Source organism: Nannobrachium achirus, assembly GCF_963921795.1.
Source record: "Nannobrachium achirus genome assembly, chromosome: 4".
NCBI classification, from domain to species: domain Eukaryota; kingdom Metazoa; phylum Chordata; class Actinopteri; order Myctophiformes; family Myctophidae; genus Nannobrachium; species Nannobrachium achirus.
This window is the reverse complement of record NC_137813.1, coordinates 40544457-40563970: the sequence shown is the minus strand read 5'-3', so window position 1 is coordinate 40563970 and position 19514 is coordinate 40544457. Positions and strand designations below refer to the sequence as shown.

General features: G+C 44.4%; 1 protein-coding gene across 1 annotated transcript in view; it reads left to right on the top strand.

Moving 5' to 3' along the window:
* Nucleotides 1-19514, top strand: part of LOC308282903 (inactive phospholipase C-like protein 2) — a gene marked incomplete at both ends in the record, with an annotated part of 118858 nt that overhangs the window by 86714 nt on the left and 12630 nt on the right. Inside the window, 2 exons of the mRNA XM_080723292.1 lie at nt 6332-6535; nt 9874-9949. Of these exons, the coding sequence (XP_080579418.1) occupies nt 6332-6535; nt 9874-9949 (280 nt within the window). The remainder of the gene's footprint in view (nt 1-6331; nt 6536-9873; nt 9950-19514) is intronic.

Genomic DNA, 19514 nt, shown 5'->3' with positions numbered 1-19514 from the left:
GAGATATTGCCTACCGATTTGTAGGATTTTTGGACAAAATCTGTAAGAGTAGTGCACAGAAATGTGTTTAGCGAACATCGGCCACTAGTTGGCGCTAGAAAAGGCCCATTTGAAAAATTTAGGGCAGAGGTTCTAGATTGGCATCCAGGGAATGTGTGTGCTCACTTTGGCAGCGACCGGGCCAACGGCGACTGAGATTTGGCGCTCACAAACTGCGAGGACGCACGGACGGACGCACGGACGGACGCACGGACGGACGGAGAGGAAAACATACTCTCCCCCATGCCTTCGGCTGGTGGAGACAATTAAATCTCCACGATACGATTATCGTGAGTGTTTTTGCCAGACCCAGGGGGTCGGCCTACATAAGGCTTTGTCGGTCTGTCGGTCTGTCGGTCTGTCGGTCGGTCGGTCGGTCCCTCTTTTCCTCAGTGTCCCTCTTTTCCTCAGTGTGCCTGTGTTTGCCTCTGACTGCTCATCTGCCCCTCCCTTCCCTTGCTCGGCTGATTGCCTTGAGTGCCGTCACCTGTACGGGACCAGCTGAGTTGAGTTGGCTGACGAGCTGCTGAGACTATAAATTCCTGTGTGTTCATGTGTTAGTTCAGTGCTGCAAAACATTTGCCCCACAGCCATACTAGTGAAAACAGCCCATCTACAAGCTCACAAACATTTCCAGCTGCTCAGCCTATAAAATCCTGTGTGTTCATGTGTTAGTTCAGTGCCATACTAGGCAAAACAGCCGATCTACAAGCTCACTACGCTTTGTTGCTGAGACTATAAAATCCTGTGTGTTCATGTGTTAGTTCAGTGCCATACTAGTGAAAACAGCCGATCTACAAGCTCACTACGCTTTGTTGCTGAGACTATAAAATCCCGTGTGTTCATGTGTTAGTTCAGTGCCATACTAGTTTTCATTGCGGGTCTGGCACAACCAGGTGACCTGGTCTAGTTTATCACAATAAACATCGCTTATCTTCCCATCCCTATCACACACCTTCTGTAACACTCCGAGACGGAAGGACATAGTACTGTAAGATGACATTAACCTCACAGAGAAAGCAGTGGTGCATTTCTTGCATGATTCGCTGCTGTCGGGCATGTATCTCCATATTTAAATATTTTATGTTTCTTCATAAATTAAAGCCCCTTTCGTCATTCAAGTGTCACGCAAGAGTAACGAAGATAGGTGATTTACAAGCTCGCACTGTGAGCTTGTAGATTGACTATATTTAAAGGTTTATATAATAATAACAGAAAAGGAATGGTTTCCACCCGACAGCGACAATATCGTCGTTGTCGGGTGGAAACCTCGTATCTCCAAGTTCCAAATTTGTCCGTTCTTTCGCAAAGTAATAAAGCCCTGCTTCATCATACAAGGCCGTCGCACAAAAGTAGTGAAAACAGCTGATCTACAAGCACACAACGCCTCGCGGCGCGCTTGTAGATCGGCTGTTTTCACTAGTTTAAATCATTTTTAAAATCAAAAAGACATACAAGGTTTCCACCCGACAATGACGATATGCATCTACATCAACAGTGAATATTTTAAGCACAAAGTGTATCTGAACCAAACTAAACATCTACTGCCCAGCCAAGGGAGGTATTCATATTTTGGGCCAACGGCTAGTGCTGCTCTGCTACATACACGCCGACTTTGACCATCACCCTACCAGGAAACCAGATCTGGACGAGCCCCCTCCTGCATTCTGACCCAGGTCAACAATAACAGAGATGACTACTGGGTTTATGCGCTGCGCAAGGTAGATGCCGAAGGGGAGCATGTCCACATATAGGCCCAGGCAGGAAATCGATTACAGCTCAGTAATCGGGAGGCTGAATGAACACAGCTCTCTCCTCGGGGCCCGATGGACTCTGTAGAAGTGGTGCTGGAGCAGGAAGGCTGGCAGGCCAGAGTTGTACTTCTCAACCCCAGTACATTCTAAAGTATGGATAGACCTGGTCATATACTGTATTACTCAGCTACAAGTGAAAGTTGCTCAGTCTATAAGTCCTGAAGCACTTGCTTTTAAAATGACCTAAGTGTTCAAAAGTACACAAAGTTCATTTTCTTGTTAAAATCAACGCGTTGCTGTTTTGAAATGTAGTCATTGTTAAGAGAAGACTGTCGCACACCCAGTAGTTGACCTCTGGAACGCGCAAGTGGGAGTGTGCGGGTGTATTCATTCGTTCATTGAAATGTAGACGTTAAAAAATGTAATGTTTTTTTTCCAGATATTTTCAACAAATAATAGTGAAAATGGCAGCTGGATGTGACAGGTTGTGAACTTATAGGCTACTGTAGATAGTCTATTTTCACTATTTGAAATAGTTAATCTTGTACCTTTTCCCTTTCTGGAAATGTAGTCGAGTCAATGTTCAATGTCTTTGAAATGTAGCGGAGTGACAGTCATAAGTATCACAAAATGTAATACTCAAGTAAAGTGCAGATACTCAAAGAATTAACGTAGTTAGTGTCCGCCACTGCCAGATGGACTGTGTAGAAGTGGTGCTGCTGTTGCAGGAAGGTTGGCAGGCCTGAGTTTTACTTGTTCTATGTATGCAAGCCAGCATAGGCCTTGTCTCATTCATTTCAACTCAATGCCGCGCACCAGAGAGAGAGTGAGAGAGAGAGAGAGAGTGAGAGAAAGAGGGATAGAAACAAAAGTAGCAGTGTAACCGGACACACAGTTCTCATTTGGGGAACGCTGGGAAGGCCTGGGGTCGGTGGTTGGGGGGGGGGGGGGGGGGGATGTGGGTGGGTAATTAAAAACACAAGCCTCCAGTTAGGGGTTGTACTGCCAGAGCCTGAATACACTGTAGCTTTTATTCCACAACAATAATTGAACACTCATACACACGCTTGCTTATGTACAGAAACTAAATACATACAACACAGTAAACAAAAGAAAAGACACATGTACACACACACACACGCACAATCTTGGTCCCATGGTCTACTAATCACGATGTACTAGGGCATTCACCAAATATTCGAATATTCGAATATCAAAGTCACTATTCAACGTTGTTCACCGAAGTCGAATATTCTCTTTAAAAAAACATATAGTTTATAAAACTTGGCTAGATAGGAAGTCATAAGAATGAGTTGTCAATGCCCCTGGTGGATGAATTCGTTAATGCTCTATACCAGGGGTTCTCAAACCTTTTTAGGCTGTGACCCCCAAAATAAACATATTTGAACTGGGGACCCCCACCCTGACAAGCACTTGGAATTGTAGGTATTACATTTAATGTGACTCGGTTCCGCAGATAAATATTGTGAAAATAGCAGATCTACATGCTCACAACGCCGTAGATCTGCTATTTTCACAATGTTCGCCTCTTGCTTACTTAATATTTGACAGTTTGGCCAGTCCTGTCGAATATTCGACTATTCGAATACTTTGAGGTAGAATAATTAGAATACTAAAAATCACTATTCGTGATCGTGAATGCCCTACGATGTACTGTATAACTGTAATGCCCCTCACCTACTCGAGCTCTAATCTTCCGCCAACGGACGGCTTTCCTCTGTGTCTGTGCTCGCTCGCTCGGTGCCGGTGGTCTGCTGCATGGGTGTTAAGGGCTGTGGCTGTGAGGCTCTGCATACAGATGCTGGCCATGTCCCCTGGCTCCCCTCACTGTCTCCAGGAAGGTCGGGCCCCACAGTGACAGCACATCCTCTGGGCTGGAGGAGGAGGAGGAGGAGGAGGGGGGGGGGGGGGGGGGCGGAGGTCCAGCCCAGGGAGACAGGCCTTTCCCAGCCCAGGGAGACAGGCCTTTCCCACACTGCAGAGTGTGGACTGATTCCCAAATCGTCGTTGTTGTCGGGTGGAAACCTTGTATGTCCGAAACCGTTTGTTTTGTATTTATAATTTAAAAAATGATTTAAACTAGTGAAAACAGCCGATCTACAAGCACACACCGCCTCGCGGTGCGAGGCGTTGTGTGCTTGTAGATCGGCTGTTTTCCCTACTTTTGTGCGACGGCCTTGTATGATGAAGCAGCTTTGTTTTGCTTTGCGAAAAAAGATTACACGTTTGAAACTTGGAGATACGAGGTTTCTGCCCGACAGTGACGAAATGCCAACGCCAACTCTCTCTCTCTCTCTGTCTCTCTCTCTTTCTCTAAATTGTTTTTGTCGCCCTCTCTCATTCTATCTCTTTTCTTTCCCAGCTGCTCCCTACCCGCTCTCCCTCTGTCATGTACTGCTCTCTCTCTCTCTCTCTCTCTCTCTCTCTCTCTCTCTCTCTCTCTCTCTCTCTCTCTCTCTCTCTCTCTCTCTCTCTCTCCCTTTCCCTCTCTCCTGCCTTTGTCTTATTTCCCGTCATCGTGTCTCATCTTTTTGCTGGTCCACTTGTTCTTTCTCTTTCCAGTTTCATCTTTCAACCAAGAGCAATCTGGGCTCTGGGATGAAAGACATCCCGTCTTTCATCCGTCAGCCCAGATTTCTCTTTGTTTTCCTCCTCCTGTTCCCTTGTTCCTTCTCCCTCTCCCTCTCTCCATCCCCCCGTTCTCTCTCTCTCTCTCTCACTCTCATTTGCCATACTGATTATACTGTGGAAAACAGTGGTCTTGATTTTGGGCTCAGATTCCCATGGCGGCACGATATTGCAGAACTGTACTGAAAGGGTCAGCCTCACAGGACTAGAGCCTAAATCAGTGGTCCTCAAAGTGGGGTCCAGGGACTCTCTGGATTCCCTTTTGGGAGGTCTAAATTGACCCTTACAAGTATGTAACCAAATGGACCCGTAAGGGTATACTGTCAGAGTTAAGGGGGAGACCTTGACATTTGAATGTTTGAGAACTACTGGCCTAAAAGTCTAAAGCCTGGAAACTACAGACTCTGGTGTGGTCCGGATGGGCTCAAGGGAACACTGCACAATGCTATGAAGAGACAGGGTGGAACGTAATGGTACACAGGTGGAAGGTTTTGAGAGACTATTACGAAACATACATTAACCACTTCAACCCTATACATATTTCGGACATTTGAAAATGCGACGCCATGTGACGCATTGTGAGCTTGTAGATCTGCTATACATTTGAAAACTTGAAATGGGACATACTTTTGGTACTTTAACTACATTTTTATGGCAATACTCAAGTAAAATTTTTATTCCAGATGTGTACTTATAACAGAGTATCTCTATATTGGAGTATGGATATGCATGGTAATTTGTCCTCTGTATTATTGAACCCATCATAATTATTAGGAGCAGTTGACAGCTACTGAACTAGCGTAGCCACTGCCACCCCAGTGGACATCGTAGACATAAAATGATTGTGTGATTTGACCTGAGGTCACGTTTACTCGACAACGGTCTGGAGGATGGTCTGGAGGATGGTTTCACAGAATTTCATAAAGAAATCCGGATTTACTATCTTCCAGTTTTTAACCCCCGAAAATGCCTTTGTCGTCTGAACGGAAAGCATATCTGACTTTTCATTTTGAGGAATTCTCGTTGGCAAAAATGCAGTGTAAACGGGCCCCGAGTGAGGCAGGTAGAAACAGAGGTAAAAGTGGAGTTGGGGAGGCAAGAGAGGCAGAAAAGCATGAAAGAAGAGGGGACAGAGGAATGGTAACAGGACTGGATGTGCTGCAGGCTATGGTCTGTTGTTTGGGTCCTTGGAGCTGTTGAATGACGTCATGATAACGGCTAGATTTACTCTCGTCAAGACAAACACATCACTTTGACATTATCTCATCCGTCTCTGCTCTGAGGAGAGAGTATCAGCATCAGGTCTTCCTCAAGGTCATCATACAGTGGTCAAAGTGTTTGCCAACCAAATGCACTGCAGTTTGCCTTAGGAACATTGATCGTGGCGTATTGACAGGCCAGTGTTTGGACAGGATAGAGGGCATGAAGACCTATAGCCTATAAGTACTGCAGACTGGGATCTGTTCTGATTACGCACCTTCCGTGTGAATCAATATCGACGAATGCTCTTGTAGAGAGAAATACCCCAAACCTTACCAGTGGTGGAAAGTAACTAAGTGCATTTACTTAAGTAATGTATTTATGTTATACTCCACTGCAATTATTTGAAAACTTCAGTTTCTAGTTACTTTGTAGATTTTGATTATTATCACAAAAATACAGTAACCACTTCATGCCTATATACATTTCAGCCATTTGAAAATATCCGATCTACAAGCTTGTAGATCTGCTATTTTCAAAATATTTTAATAAATTTTTTACCTTGTGAAGCAGGACATTCTACATAATAACTACTTTTACTTTTGGTACTTAAAGTATATTTTAATGCCAATACTTCTGAACCACACAGTGTACATTATTATGCGTTGCACATGTGTTTGCCTCTTTAGAATGCCATGGTGTCCTTCAAGGAGCTGTGTGGCCTGACCCCAGCAGCCAACATGAAGCAGTGCATCCTGACGGTGTCCACGTGGCTGATGAACAGCGAGAGGAGCCTGAGGGTGACGGTGGACCTCAGTGAGACCTACCCCACCATGGAGGCACAGGGGCCTGTTCCAGAGCTGCTGCGCAAGGTCTTCAACGCCTACGACATGGTAAAGCAACCGCAACACACGCACACGAGTCCCAAGACCGCCCATTACCCATGTTTGGACAGATATTTTGTGAGAAAAATTTAAAAATGTAAAAAAGGGCAGTTTTCGAATACATTTTCAAAAACTTTTTTTATTAACGTAACTCATTGAAAGTAGTTAAAACTTGGCACAAATCAGCTGATCATCGATACTGATACTGAAAAAGCCAATCAAACTTAATATATTGGTCTGGCTCTACAAATTCACCTCACCCCCTACACACACATCCACACACACACCTGCACAAACTTCAGAAGCGCCTTATGAACTTTAGCAGATTTCGACGATAATGCTCTCATATTGCTCTTTTTTATCATCCCGCTAAATACCTTCTCCCGGTTGGGACGGAGCAGGATGAAATGCCAAACCACTCAGCCATTGTAGTGTGATAACATTGCCTTCCCTGTGGTGCTGTGATAAGCACTTCCTGCTCTGTGCAGTGTTCCATGCTTAAATGTTTAGCTGATGTGCTCGCATAAATAAATCAGGAACATGGGCCCCGCTACACTGTAAGATACTGAGTGTTCATTTAGCTCAAATGGATACACGAACACGAAGGAGTTTTCTGTGTGTGGAGATGGTTAACTGGCTCCTTGCATATTTATTAGTTAGTGTAGCCGGCATTTCACCGAGCGCGGCGAGCTATGTTATAATTTAAACATGCGGCCGTTTGAGAACGGCTGCTAATGAGATGTTTCTGCGACTAATAACTTCAATATCCCGGCTCGTGCCTCCGAACAAAGAACACCGTATTATTCTCTCACTTTATATTCATTACGGCACAAATGGGAAGCAGCGGAGCGGTTGTTGTCTTCTTCTTCGGTGTAACTAAACAAATTCTACGCAGCAACCTATATGCCGGTAGCAGTGTTTCTCAAACTGGATTCCAGGGACTCTGTGGGTTCCTTTAGAGCAGGGGTCTTCAATGTTTTTCAGGCCAAGGACCCCTTAACCAAGGACCCCTTAACCGAGAGAGAGATGAAGCAGGGACCCCCTCTACATATTGTATAGTATAAATGCGTTATGCTGATTTTCATCGACTTGTTTGACAGCATTGTCGTCAGTCTATGTTGGATTTGCGTTCATGTTTTTCCAGACATTTAGCCACTTCAATCGTCGATACGTGGTAAACCTAACCTTTCACTCTGTACTTGGTCTGCTCTTTTTGACCTCTACACACCAAAGCTCTTTGCTGAAAATAGCTGAGCTACAAGCTCTCAACGCCTCTAGATCTGCTTGTAGATCTTATAGATTGTAGATCTGCTTGTAGATCTGCTATTTTGGCAAAAGTTCTCCTCAGAATAGGGATGCGAGGGTTCAAAGTTTTGAATGAAAAATAATTATCCTATCACACAAGGATTTGGTGGCCCCCCTGTAGTAACTCTGAGGACCCCCTAGGGGTCCTGGACCCCCTGTTGAAGACCCCTGCTTTAGAGGGGTCTAAATGGACCCACACACGTCTGTAACTCTGACAGGGTCCATTTGGTTCCATTTGTGCTCTGTCAGAGTTAAGGGGAGACCTTTGAAATGTAAAAATGTGAGAAACACTGCTATATAGCCTGTGCTGAGCTTGGGGTCAGTGAGCTCTAATATTTATGTGTGTACAGTATACGCTTTCCAAACCTTATCCCCGCTGGCGCACAGCCCCACCTCCACGAGAACAGAGGCTGCAGTGTGTGTGTGTGTCTGCATACGTCCAGCTGAAGGACTGCGTGACCGAGCTGCCAACACTATGCACTATACTGTACAACGTCTGCAGGCAGCCAACGTGTCCTCAGGCAGCCCCACGTGGGCCTGCAGTGGCTCAGGCATTCTGACCGTCCTGTGAACCAGGCGTCAGCACATTGGAACTCTGCGGTCAACCGCCCCAAGAGACCCAGGCTGGGCAAGTTGAACGGCCGCCCGCAAACCTGCTTCAAACACCAGATGCGAGCGCGCGTGCACACAAACGTGCCCACACACGCACGCGAGCACGAACACACACGCACGCACACGCGCACACACACACAGGTACTGTTGTCCGATAGCATCGACTTGATTAAGCCTAATTTAGAGGTCAGCTTCTCGACAAAAACTAAAAAGATATTTGATTGAAACTATGTTATTTTCAGCAAGCGACAGCAACATGCAAGAAAGTCTAAATGAGGCTTTAAACCACCCTGTATACTTCTATGATCTGGGTCCTCCAGGGGTCCTTTTTTTTCCTCGACCAAATCTCTTCGCCGAAAATAAGCCTCACTAGGCAGCGCGTTGTGATGCTTGTAGATTTATTTTCCCACAAATGTTCACCTATTTTTCACAAATGTTTGCCTGTTATGACATTCCCAGAGTAGGGATGATGGGGTTTGTGTGCTTAACCTCCTCCTGACTACCGACTATTGGGCCGGAGCAGGCATGTGCACACATAGACATCAAAGGGGGCTTGAGCCCCTGCCCTTTTATCCGTCTGTAAAAAGTGCCCTCTCCAGACCATGAATGCAGTTTTTGCTATGGTGAAAGAAATGCAAAAGCCCTCTTTCCATGCCATACCTGAAGGCAGCATTCAATAGAATTGCCTTGTCCAAACTCTCCTGAACTTGAATGCAGCATCTTATGTTGAAAGAATCGCCCTCTCTGTGTAGAAATCCATGCTGTTACGCCACATCTGCAGTATTGATTTGATCATGCTTAGTTCAGTGTGGTATCATGCACTGAAAATAGCCGACGGCTATTTTCAATATGTCCACCAAAAGGCCCTTTTAGAAATGTCAGCCCCTGCCTCTCAACATTCTCTGCACGTCCCTGGGCCAGAGGGTCCACCTGCTCCTGGTTCAGAGACTAAACAAAAGGAGTGAGAGTGGGTTTGATTCTAATGTAGGGCCGAACATAGGAGAACTGCTGTTCTCTCACGTCTCATCCCTATATGTATTTTTAGATGGCCTTTGCAGCAAATTGAAATGTTTGTTTTGTGTTGTCAGCTGAGTGCTGTATTTTATTCATGCGATTTCATAACAAAGTAAGGTTAAACAACTATGAATAAAGAAGGACATTTATGGCATGGCCTGTGATCCCTGTATTCTCAAACCTCGTCATTTCCTTTATCTATTGCTTTTATCAAGGAGAAATCATTTACTCGCTTTACTCATTCCCTATTGGTACATCCTATGGCTGTACCCCTTGCATCCCTGCCTGCATTGTGTCTGTTTTAACTCTACTTTCGGCCCTAATGTCCTATGCATCTCACAGAAGACTGTGTTTGAGTTCACATTCTCCAGCGGACAATGGCACAAACATAACACTGTGTTCTCTCTGTCTCTCAGATGATCCAGACCAGCAGGACGCTCATCGAGTCGGCCGATGTGGTCTACTGCAAGCTCACGCAAGCACAACGGGCAGGTAAGCTCTGTTGAGAGAAAGAGAGAGAGAGAGAGACAGAGAGAGAGGGAGGAGGGGAGCCTTGCACGTGCTAACAAACTCCAAAGCTCAGTGGCGTCAGTTCAGCAAAAGCTAAGGTATGGCAACATGACTGGTGTCTTGCCTTCGCGCGTGTGCAAGACACCAGTCATGTTGCCATACCTTAGCGACAAATTCATTTTAAGAAGTACATTTAATTTTTTTCCACAGTAGCCAAGGTATGGCAGCTGCCATACCTTGCCATACTTAATTGACGCCTCTGCCAAAGCTTCTCATGCACTGCAAAAGTTAACAGTTCTGTCTGCCTGCAGAGTTTATAAAGGTTTCACCAATGAAAAGTAGGATCGATTGCTTGACTAAATAATAACTGCGCTGGATCCATTTGGAACACAGTTTCTTTCGATATCCTGAAAAGTAATGGTTTTGGACGTAAGCCAACCGCACAGTATATAAGCTTTCAGTCTATCTCCTGCCTTGATAGATTGTACTCCATCACGACAGGAGACGTATGGATTTACCTGCGGGTTTCAATCATCCGTCTCCTGTCCATGTGTATTCTATATGGTTGGACTACAACAGCTCTGTCATCAGCATCATTGGTGTCGTCAGAATAGCCCCATTCATCAGTGAGTCAGCCCAGGGTAGTCATCATGTGGGAGAGCAGGTGAACACAATCAGCCTCCCGGATAAAGAGCTGCCAGAGACGGGATCCAGGGAGCGTAAACATCCTTTCACAGAGGGATAGGCGAGAGCTGAAAGGGCTCGACGGCACTGAAAGGATGGAGAAATGAAGGGCAGCAGCGCCTAGGATGAAAGCGGCATTGTGTCTATTGGATTTCCGAATGAGAATTGTATAGTTTTTTCCTGGTATTGGTGCGCATACGAGGAGGCACTGTACTGAACATCATGAAATATTAAACATTATTCAAACAGTAGGGTACGTTAGAAATTAAGGAGGAAAAAACATCAATATACAGTAGTAGCAGTAGCAGAGCTGAAGATAAATGTTGCCACTGTCAGGCAGAACTCTTTTATGTCCATATTACATTTTTATGTTTAAATAAATGCCCTATTTTATATTTTGCCGTATTACAGTGTCTCGAAAAGAAATAGCAAGAATAGCCAATCTACAGGCTCTATTTGTTCTATTTTTGAAACTCTTTGGGGGGGAAAAACGTTCTTTGTTCATTTTCACCTATCCACCTGTTTCTGTGAGAATTACTGTAGCATTATCTTGCTGTCATACCTAGCTGACTCAGCTAAGGGGTCCTTGGCCTGAAGACGTTGAAGACCCCTGTCCTATACTGTGCTAACCACAACATAACATTAACCAACCAAACAACCCACCGGATGTGTCCATGGGTTCTGCCTCGTCTCTATAGCAACGCGAGAGCATTTGAATGAAACCGTCTATAATTGACCATAATAAGATCATTAGGAGGAAAAATGGCTCCAAATTGGGGGTCCCGTGGTTTGCTCTCTGCAGTCTTGTCTTGCATTGAGCACTAATTGCTGCTCATCTAGCCTAGCTTCTCCAGCGCTCCATGGTAGCCCTCCTGCCGACCGAGCCAATTAGAATCAGAATATTCAGATCAGCCGAGGATGATTGATGACAGAATGTATCATGTTCATCATGCTTGTTTACCGCAGTCTGGCCCCGCAGGCAACAGTGGCCATAAGAACTGAAGACTAAGACAAATGAAAGATTATGCACAGGTCAGTACATCGTCGTTGTCGGGTGGAAACCTCGTATCTCCAAGTTTCAAATTTGTATGTTCTTTCGCAAAGTAAAGCCCTGCTTCATCGTACAAGGCCGCCGCACAAAAGTAGTGAAAACAGCAGATCTACAAGCACACAACGCCTCGCGCCGCGAGGCGTGCTTGTAGATCGGCTGTTTTCACTAGTTTAAATTATTTTTTAAATGATTAATGCAACGGTTTGGACATACAAGGTTTTCACCCGACAACGACAACATACTACATAAGAACTGAAGACTAAGACAAATGAAAGATTGTGTACAGTCAGTACATACTCAGGCAATGCAACTTCTGTTTTCTGTTACTGAAGTCAATGTAACAAAGACAGTGATTTATAGTTCATGCTTCGACACATGGGACTGAGTCAGTCATCACCAGTGTGGTGTGGTTTGTGTGTGTCAGTGGTGGAAAAAGTTAATGTTTTACTTAAGTAAAAGTATCAATACTGCAATGCAGAAATACTATGTAAGGGTGCCCTCAGACCAAAATACATTTGAGAGTGGAATCCGCGGTTCGCCAATGCATTTCAATGATAAGGGAGCGTTTTTTGCAGAAATCCTCTGCTGGCATGAAACCGCTTCACTCTCATTGAAATGCATTGGCGGAACTCGGATTCCACTCTCATAGGTACTTTGGTGTGAGGGCACCCTTAGGGTGCCCTCACACCAAAATACCTAAAGTAGAATCCGCCAATGCATTTCAATGAGAGTGGAGCGTTTTTTTGCCAGTAGAGGATTTCTGCAAAAAAAAAAAAAACGCTCCATTCTCATTGAAATATGCATTGGCGGATTCCACTCTAGGTATTTTAGTTTGAGGGCAGCCTTACAAGTAAAAATCCAGAATTCTAAATTTACTTGAGTAAAAGTACAAGTATTGGCATCAAAATATACTTAAAGTAGCAAAAGTAAAAGTAGTGTTATGAAAAATGTCCTATCTAAATTGTGTAAAATTCTTTTGAAAATAGCAGGTCTACAACAACACACCACAACACTTCACATGGCGATACGTTGTGGGCTTGAAGATGGGCTATTTGAAAATCGTTTGAATAGGGTTGAAGTGGTAAATGTCTGTTTTGTAATAATAAATTAATCAAAGTTTTAAAGTAACTAGTGACTAAAGGGTTAGGGTTAGGTCAAATAATTATTGTGGAGTAAATGATATTTGCCTCTGAGACGTAGTGGAGTACAGTAAAAGTAACAGTACTGAAAATTGGAAATACTCCAGTAAAGTCAAAAAATAAAATACCTCAAAATTGTATAGTAATTGAGTAAATGTACTTAACGTTACACTGGTGTATGTGTGTGAGTGCGTGCGTGCGTGCGTGCGTGCGTGCGTGCGTGCGTGCGTGCGTGCGTGCGTCCGTGCGTGCGTGCGTGGGTGTGTGTGTGTGTGTGTGCGTGCATCCGGGGTGTACTATTTGTGTTGTTTGTGTTTGTTGTGCTGTTACAGTATGTTTTAATTGTGAACTGCCAAATGGATTGGCGATGAAAATGAGCTGTAAGACAATTCTGGTAACAGGGAACAAATGGAAACATGTATGTGTAACATTGTACATGGTCCCTTAGAAATAATAAATAAGAATAGTTTTGTATATGTGCGAGAAAGACACTGCAGAAAGAAACTTTAGACGGCTGTCGCTGATCCAGTGTGTCAGAGTAGATCAGACATATGCCCCGTCTCGCCATGGGGGTGGGGAAGATGGAGTCGTGCTGTGCAGTTCCCCTGCGATGGAGGCTGAATGTTGGGGCTTGAATCAAAGGGCACTCCCCTCTTTTTTTGGAGCAGGAAGCTTCCTCTGCGCTGAACAGAGCCTAGACCCCACACAAGCACAGCCACACACAGCTGTGTGTCAGTGTTTTGATGTTGGGAGGTTGAAGGGTTAACTTATGTAAAACATCGGGGTAGGGAGCTGGAGTGACAGAAGAGATCCCAAGCGGGCCTCAACTGCATGCCAAGCATACTGTAGCACTTCAACTAACACCCACCCTCCCCCTCCTCTGCCCCCAAAAATACTCTGACATGGCTCTATCCTCTGCTTAGAACCAGAATCAGAATAATCTTTTTGGGTGAAAAACTGTAGGTTCTGCAAGTACCCTTGTTTTTCCATAAAAAGAGAGAGAGGTAGAGAGCACAGGTCTCCGCCAGGTCAGGTAGGTCGTTGTGGCCTCCTGGTGGCGCTATAATTGGCCAATGTGAAATGGGTGCCATGGGGCGGCAGTGGCTCAGGGGTAGAGAAACCGTCATTAGAACACGGAGGGTTCCAGAAGGGTTCCCAGTTCGATCCCGGTCTCCCCCAGAGTTGGTGTCGAAGAGTCCTTGAGCAAGACTGAACCCCTAGTTGCTCCCGGGGAGCAGGTTGGTGGCGGTGCCTTGCATGGTTTCCTCTGCCATCGGTGTATGAATATGTGTGTGAATGGGTGAATGTAATGCATAATGTATGTAAAGCGCCTTGGATAAAGGCACTATATAAATGCACCATTTACCATTTATTCTTGGGCCTTTCACGGCAATCGGACAGACGCTGCATACATGATTTGAAGCATTTTTTTCCAAAATTTGTATTGCAAAAGTCAATCTGCTGGTGGCAGGCCAATGTGAAAAGGATGGCATTTGTGCCTTGACCTTGTGGGAATTTCAGGAGAATCGCAGGCTGCGTTCATGATTTGAGGCATTTTGTAAAAAACAAACCAATCCTGCAAACTTTCTAAGGCAATGTTAACCAATTAGGAATAGGAAATATCGGACACATCCGTGTTGATCACATCACTATAGAGCTACTGTGTAATGATTTGTATGATTTTTGCATAAAATCTGAAAGAGTAATTCAAAGAATGTGTTTTACATATGTTGGACTCCTGGTGGCGCTATAAAAGGCAGATTTCTACAAAATGTCACGGTGTGTTCATGATTTTAGGCATTTTGTTCAAAATGGACCAATCATGCAAACTTTGGAAGCTAAGCCAATCAGGATGGAATATGGGTTAGTCGGACAGATTTATGTTGATCACATGACTGTAGAGATACTGTCTACTTACTGATTTGCTACTACTAGGAGTACTGTCCAAAAGCATGTTTAGCAAAAAACGTCCTTTCGGCCTGGCTGAGACAACAATGTATCTTAATTACACATAGTATATCTATCCAGTGTGGTATGTACCTTGAGGTTGGAAAAAAGGTGTGTGTGCATAGCAGCAGTTATATACTCTATGATTTATAAGTGCTTAGCTGCCATCTCTGTTGTACATACTGCATACATACTGCATATCTCATGCCTGCACATCTAGACCCATGCTGTTGGACACAGAGGGTGTTTGTGCACTAAGGAGTCACGACTCACGCCTGAGGTATAATTAGCTGCAGAGCCGGCGCTGTGCACAGAAAATAGCAGATCTACAAGTGTACAACGCGTTGCAGCACGACACGTTGTAAGCTTGTACTGTAGATGTGCTATTTCTTTGCGACATGATACACAACCTGAACCAAGTATAACTCAGGTTTTAGGTGGAAAACATAAATGGGAAAATGTTTTTCTTTTCTTCAATCTGAGCTGGGGACAGGTATTTGGGACCAGAAGTCAAAGGTTTATTGGAGATACTGTAAAATGCCACGTTGGACAGTGATTTTTTGTACATTTTCAGAATGCCCTTTTGTCGTTGTGTGCGCGTGCGTGTGTGTGTGTGTGTGTGTGTTGCTCACATAATCCATATTTTTAGACATTAAAACAGTTAACCTGGGACACACATTGTGTAGATAAAATTGGTGTCCCCACTTTGATGCAAATGTGTGACAGAGAGACGGAGAGGGAAAGATGTGATATCTATTATATCAAATATAGCAAAAGAATATAAGCAATATAGTACAGTGTGAGTCCTGCGGGGTTTATTCAGTTTGAGCTTCAGGTGATGGCTGGCTGCCCAGATGGTTGGTCTTTGACTTCAAACATATCGTTGGGCCTGGACGCAAACCGGGGACCTTCTGTCTCCCAGATGGCCTCTCAACCTATTCAGTTATGGTTATGGCCGCATTGGACTGTTAAGGGATGCGATGGACTGTTTGCAAAGAACTCGGAAAACGTGTTTCTTTGTCTGTCTGTTTGCCTGTCTGTCTGTCTGTCTGTCTGTCTGTCTGTCTGTGTGTGTTGCAAGAGCAGGTTCTCAACCTGTGGGTCGGGACCCCCAGGAGGGTTCCCCACATTATTTTGGTAAACAAACCCAACATAAAGTTTAAGTGTATCCACAAGTTTCCGCGGGAGTTTACTGGAGACTATCCGGACCAAACTTCCGGGTTTAACAGCAGACATACAAGCTCACGTCGCGTCGCAGATGCAACCCGTTGAGAGCTTGTAAATCGGCGCCGGAAGATCGATGCAAACGTTTGCGCGATGCACTATGGGGCGTAGGAAACTCGTGGATAGAGGGTATAATATGCATATTTCTAAAGTTAATTGTGGAAATAGCCTAACTACATGCTTTGCGAGGCGTCGTGAGCATGAAATGACTCTGAAGATTACGCAAAAACAGTAATCGCGACTATCTCAAATAGTGGCGATCAGGCGATGATGTAATAACTGTAACAGGCCTAATGGTCAATTGGAACAAAGGCAAGCGGAACTGAGGCGCTACAAGACGCTTTGGCCCTGGTCCCCTGCCGTCTGCGTTGCCATGGTTCTGGTCTTGTCAACAGCCACACCCCTCCCCTCTGCTCCATTTATGCCCAATCATTATTGCAGCCAGGGGTGTCGCACCAAATTCTGGGCCCTGGGTACAAAGATTCACTGTGGGCCCCCCATGAATGTTCTTAATTATGGGGAGGGGGTTTAACCCATTTAGACTGGGAACGCATTATTACGCATTATTTTGTGCTTTAACTATTGAAAAAAAGCAGATATACAAGCTCACACAAGCTTGTAGATCTGCTATTTTTGAAAAATTTTGAACATTTGTGTTTGAATATTTCAAATCCTTCTAAGGTTTTTTGAAAAACCTAGTGGTGATCAAAATGTTTCATGTGAAGGACCCCCAAAACTCAAGATATTTAGTTCCAGGGACCCCCCAGAAGCAAGATTCTAGTTACAAATGTTCGCTTAAAAAATACATAATATTCAAAGATTTGCACACATTTTCACAGCTTTTCAAAAAGAGCAGATCTACAAGCTTGCAGCGCGGCACTCAGTGCCACGCTGTGAGCTTGTACATCTGCTATTTTTCAATCGCTAAAGTATAACATACAAGGGCCCCTCCACCTTGGGCCCTAGTAACTCACTCCCACTTTTCCCCCCACTTGTGACGCTCCTGATTGCATCTAATCAGTTTAATTTGGCCAGTGGTGCTGACGTGTTGATGAGGATGGAGAGGTGGTGGATGAGCCCTCCTCTGCCGCCCCCCACCCCCGGGGACTATTGATGGCTCGCCATCACACGCCGCTAATGGGGGACCAGAACGGCAGCTGGTGATGCACACTTTGGCACCTCCAGCTGCTACTGACGGGCATGATTGTGCACATGTGTGTGTGTGATGTTTGTATTTGTACATGTACAGTATGTACGTTTATTCGCTGTATTTGTCAAGGGTTGAGTGGGGCGAAGATCACAATTTGCAGAAATTAACTTCACAAAGATGATAGCTGAAAGATTTCCTGTGAACAGGGGTGCTGCTGAGTTTATCTCTTGAAGGGAAAGCTAGGTCGGGACTCTCAAGTGAAGCTTAACCAAATTAATTACTCAATTCACAAGAGTTTAAAGATTTCCAACTGTAAATTAAAGTGCTCAAAACGAACTGTTTCACAGTTTATAACCGAGCGGTGAAAGATTAATCCCATCCGGGGTGAATAAAGGTTCAGACATGACGGAGATGACGTTATGAATGATTATGTAATCGTTACGTCACCCTTAACAGTATTTGTGTGTATCTGTATCTTTTCTATGTTACGTATTTGTTTATTTGTGCATGCGTGTGCATTATTGGTTTGCGTCTGCATGGACACATAGGGACCTTCACCCTTGTTCAACCTATCTTCATATAATTGGTCCTCACTCCTAATCCTCTGAGACGATGTCACAGAGTCAACGAGCTCATGAAATGAGCTAACCTGCCCTTAAGGTCTACCTTAAGTCGGACTGACTTAAGGTAGACCTTAAGGGCAGGTTAGCTCAGTAATTCTACACAGAGCTAATATGACACCAACTCATAACCCCTTTCTCATCAAAGTCTCAACGAGGTGCAGTCCCATTACTCATACCAATATCAAATATCTCCATTATGCAACTATAAAGTCAAATGTTATATACGTTGTTGGTTAATAATGGATGCATGTTTCATTGTTACTTCAACATTTAACACACTATTGACATACAGTGTGAGTGGTATAGGTAATGAATATGGTATTGAAACACATGGGTTTCTGGGAGAGTAATGTATGATCATATCTCCACCATTTAAGGACAGAGACGGTAGATTCGTAATGATTCATAAAATCCATTTTTGAGCTGGGCATGCAACAGATTTTGGTTCAGCACACCTCATTACCCTAAAAGCATGTATGCTATAAATTAACATATTCTTTCTTCCCGGGTTAAGATTTTTGGAAATCTGTCTGACTAATTGTCTCCACCAGCCGAAGACATGGGGGAGAGTATGTTTTCCCCTCCGTCCGTCCGTGTGTCCGTCCGTGCGTGCGTGCGTGCGTCCGTCCGTGCGTCCTCGCAGTTTGTGAGCACCTAATCTCAGTCGCCGTTGGCCCGGTCGCTGCCAAAGTGAGCACACACATTCCCTGGATGCCAATCTAGAACCTCTGCCCTAAATTTTTCAAATGGGCCTTTTCTAGCGCCACCTAGTGGCCGATGTTCGCAAAACACATTTCTGTGCACTACTCTTACAGATTTTGTCCAAAAATCCTACAAATCGGTAGGCAGTATCTCGACAGTCATGTGATCGACACGGATCTATCCGAATTTGCATATTCCATCCTGATTGGCTAAAATTGGCTTCCAAAGTTTGTAGGATTGAGCCGTTTTGAACAAAATGCCTCAAATCACAAACGCAAAGTGCAATTATCATGAAATCGCACACACACATTCCCACTAGGCCGAGGAAGAAATGCCACTTAATTTTTTTTAAATCAGCTTCATGGTGGCGCTATAACAGGCCGATTTGTGGTTTTACCTATAACTCCACCGATCAGTTTCAAACTTTGTAAGCGCACTCCCTAGAGGCTAAGGATAAAGCTTTGCCCTGCATTTTTCACATCAGCCTTTTATAGCGCCACCTTTGGGCCGACTTATGTAAAACGCATTTTTGGATATTACTCCTTGAGATTTTATCCAAAAATCACGCAAAACGGTACACAGTATCTCTATAGTCATGTGATCAAGTACGATCCGTCTGATATTTCATATTCCATCCTGATTGGCTAATATTAGCTTCCAAAGTTTGCAGGATTGCTCCGTTTTTGAACAAAATGCCTCAAATCATCAACCATGCTTGCGATTACCGTGAAATTTGCCACACATATTTCCCACTAGGTCAAGGAACAAATGCTACCTTTTTCACATTGGCTTGTTATAGCGCCACCAGCAGGTAGACTTTAGCAAAACATATTTTTGGAACAATGCTTCAAATCATGCATGCAGCGTCCGATTGCCATGAAAGATCTAAGGTGAAGAACACATGCCACCCTTTTTACATTGGCCTATAATACAGTAGCACCACCAGGACGCACGGCCTGGTGGAGACCTGTGCTCGGAAGAGCACTGCTTCTAGTTTCATTTCATTTTAATCTGGTGTCTTGACGCT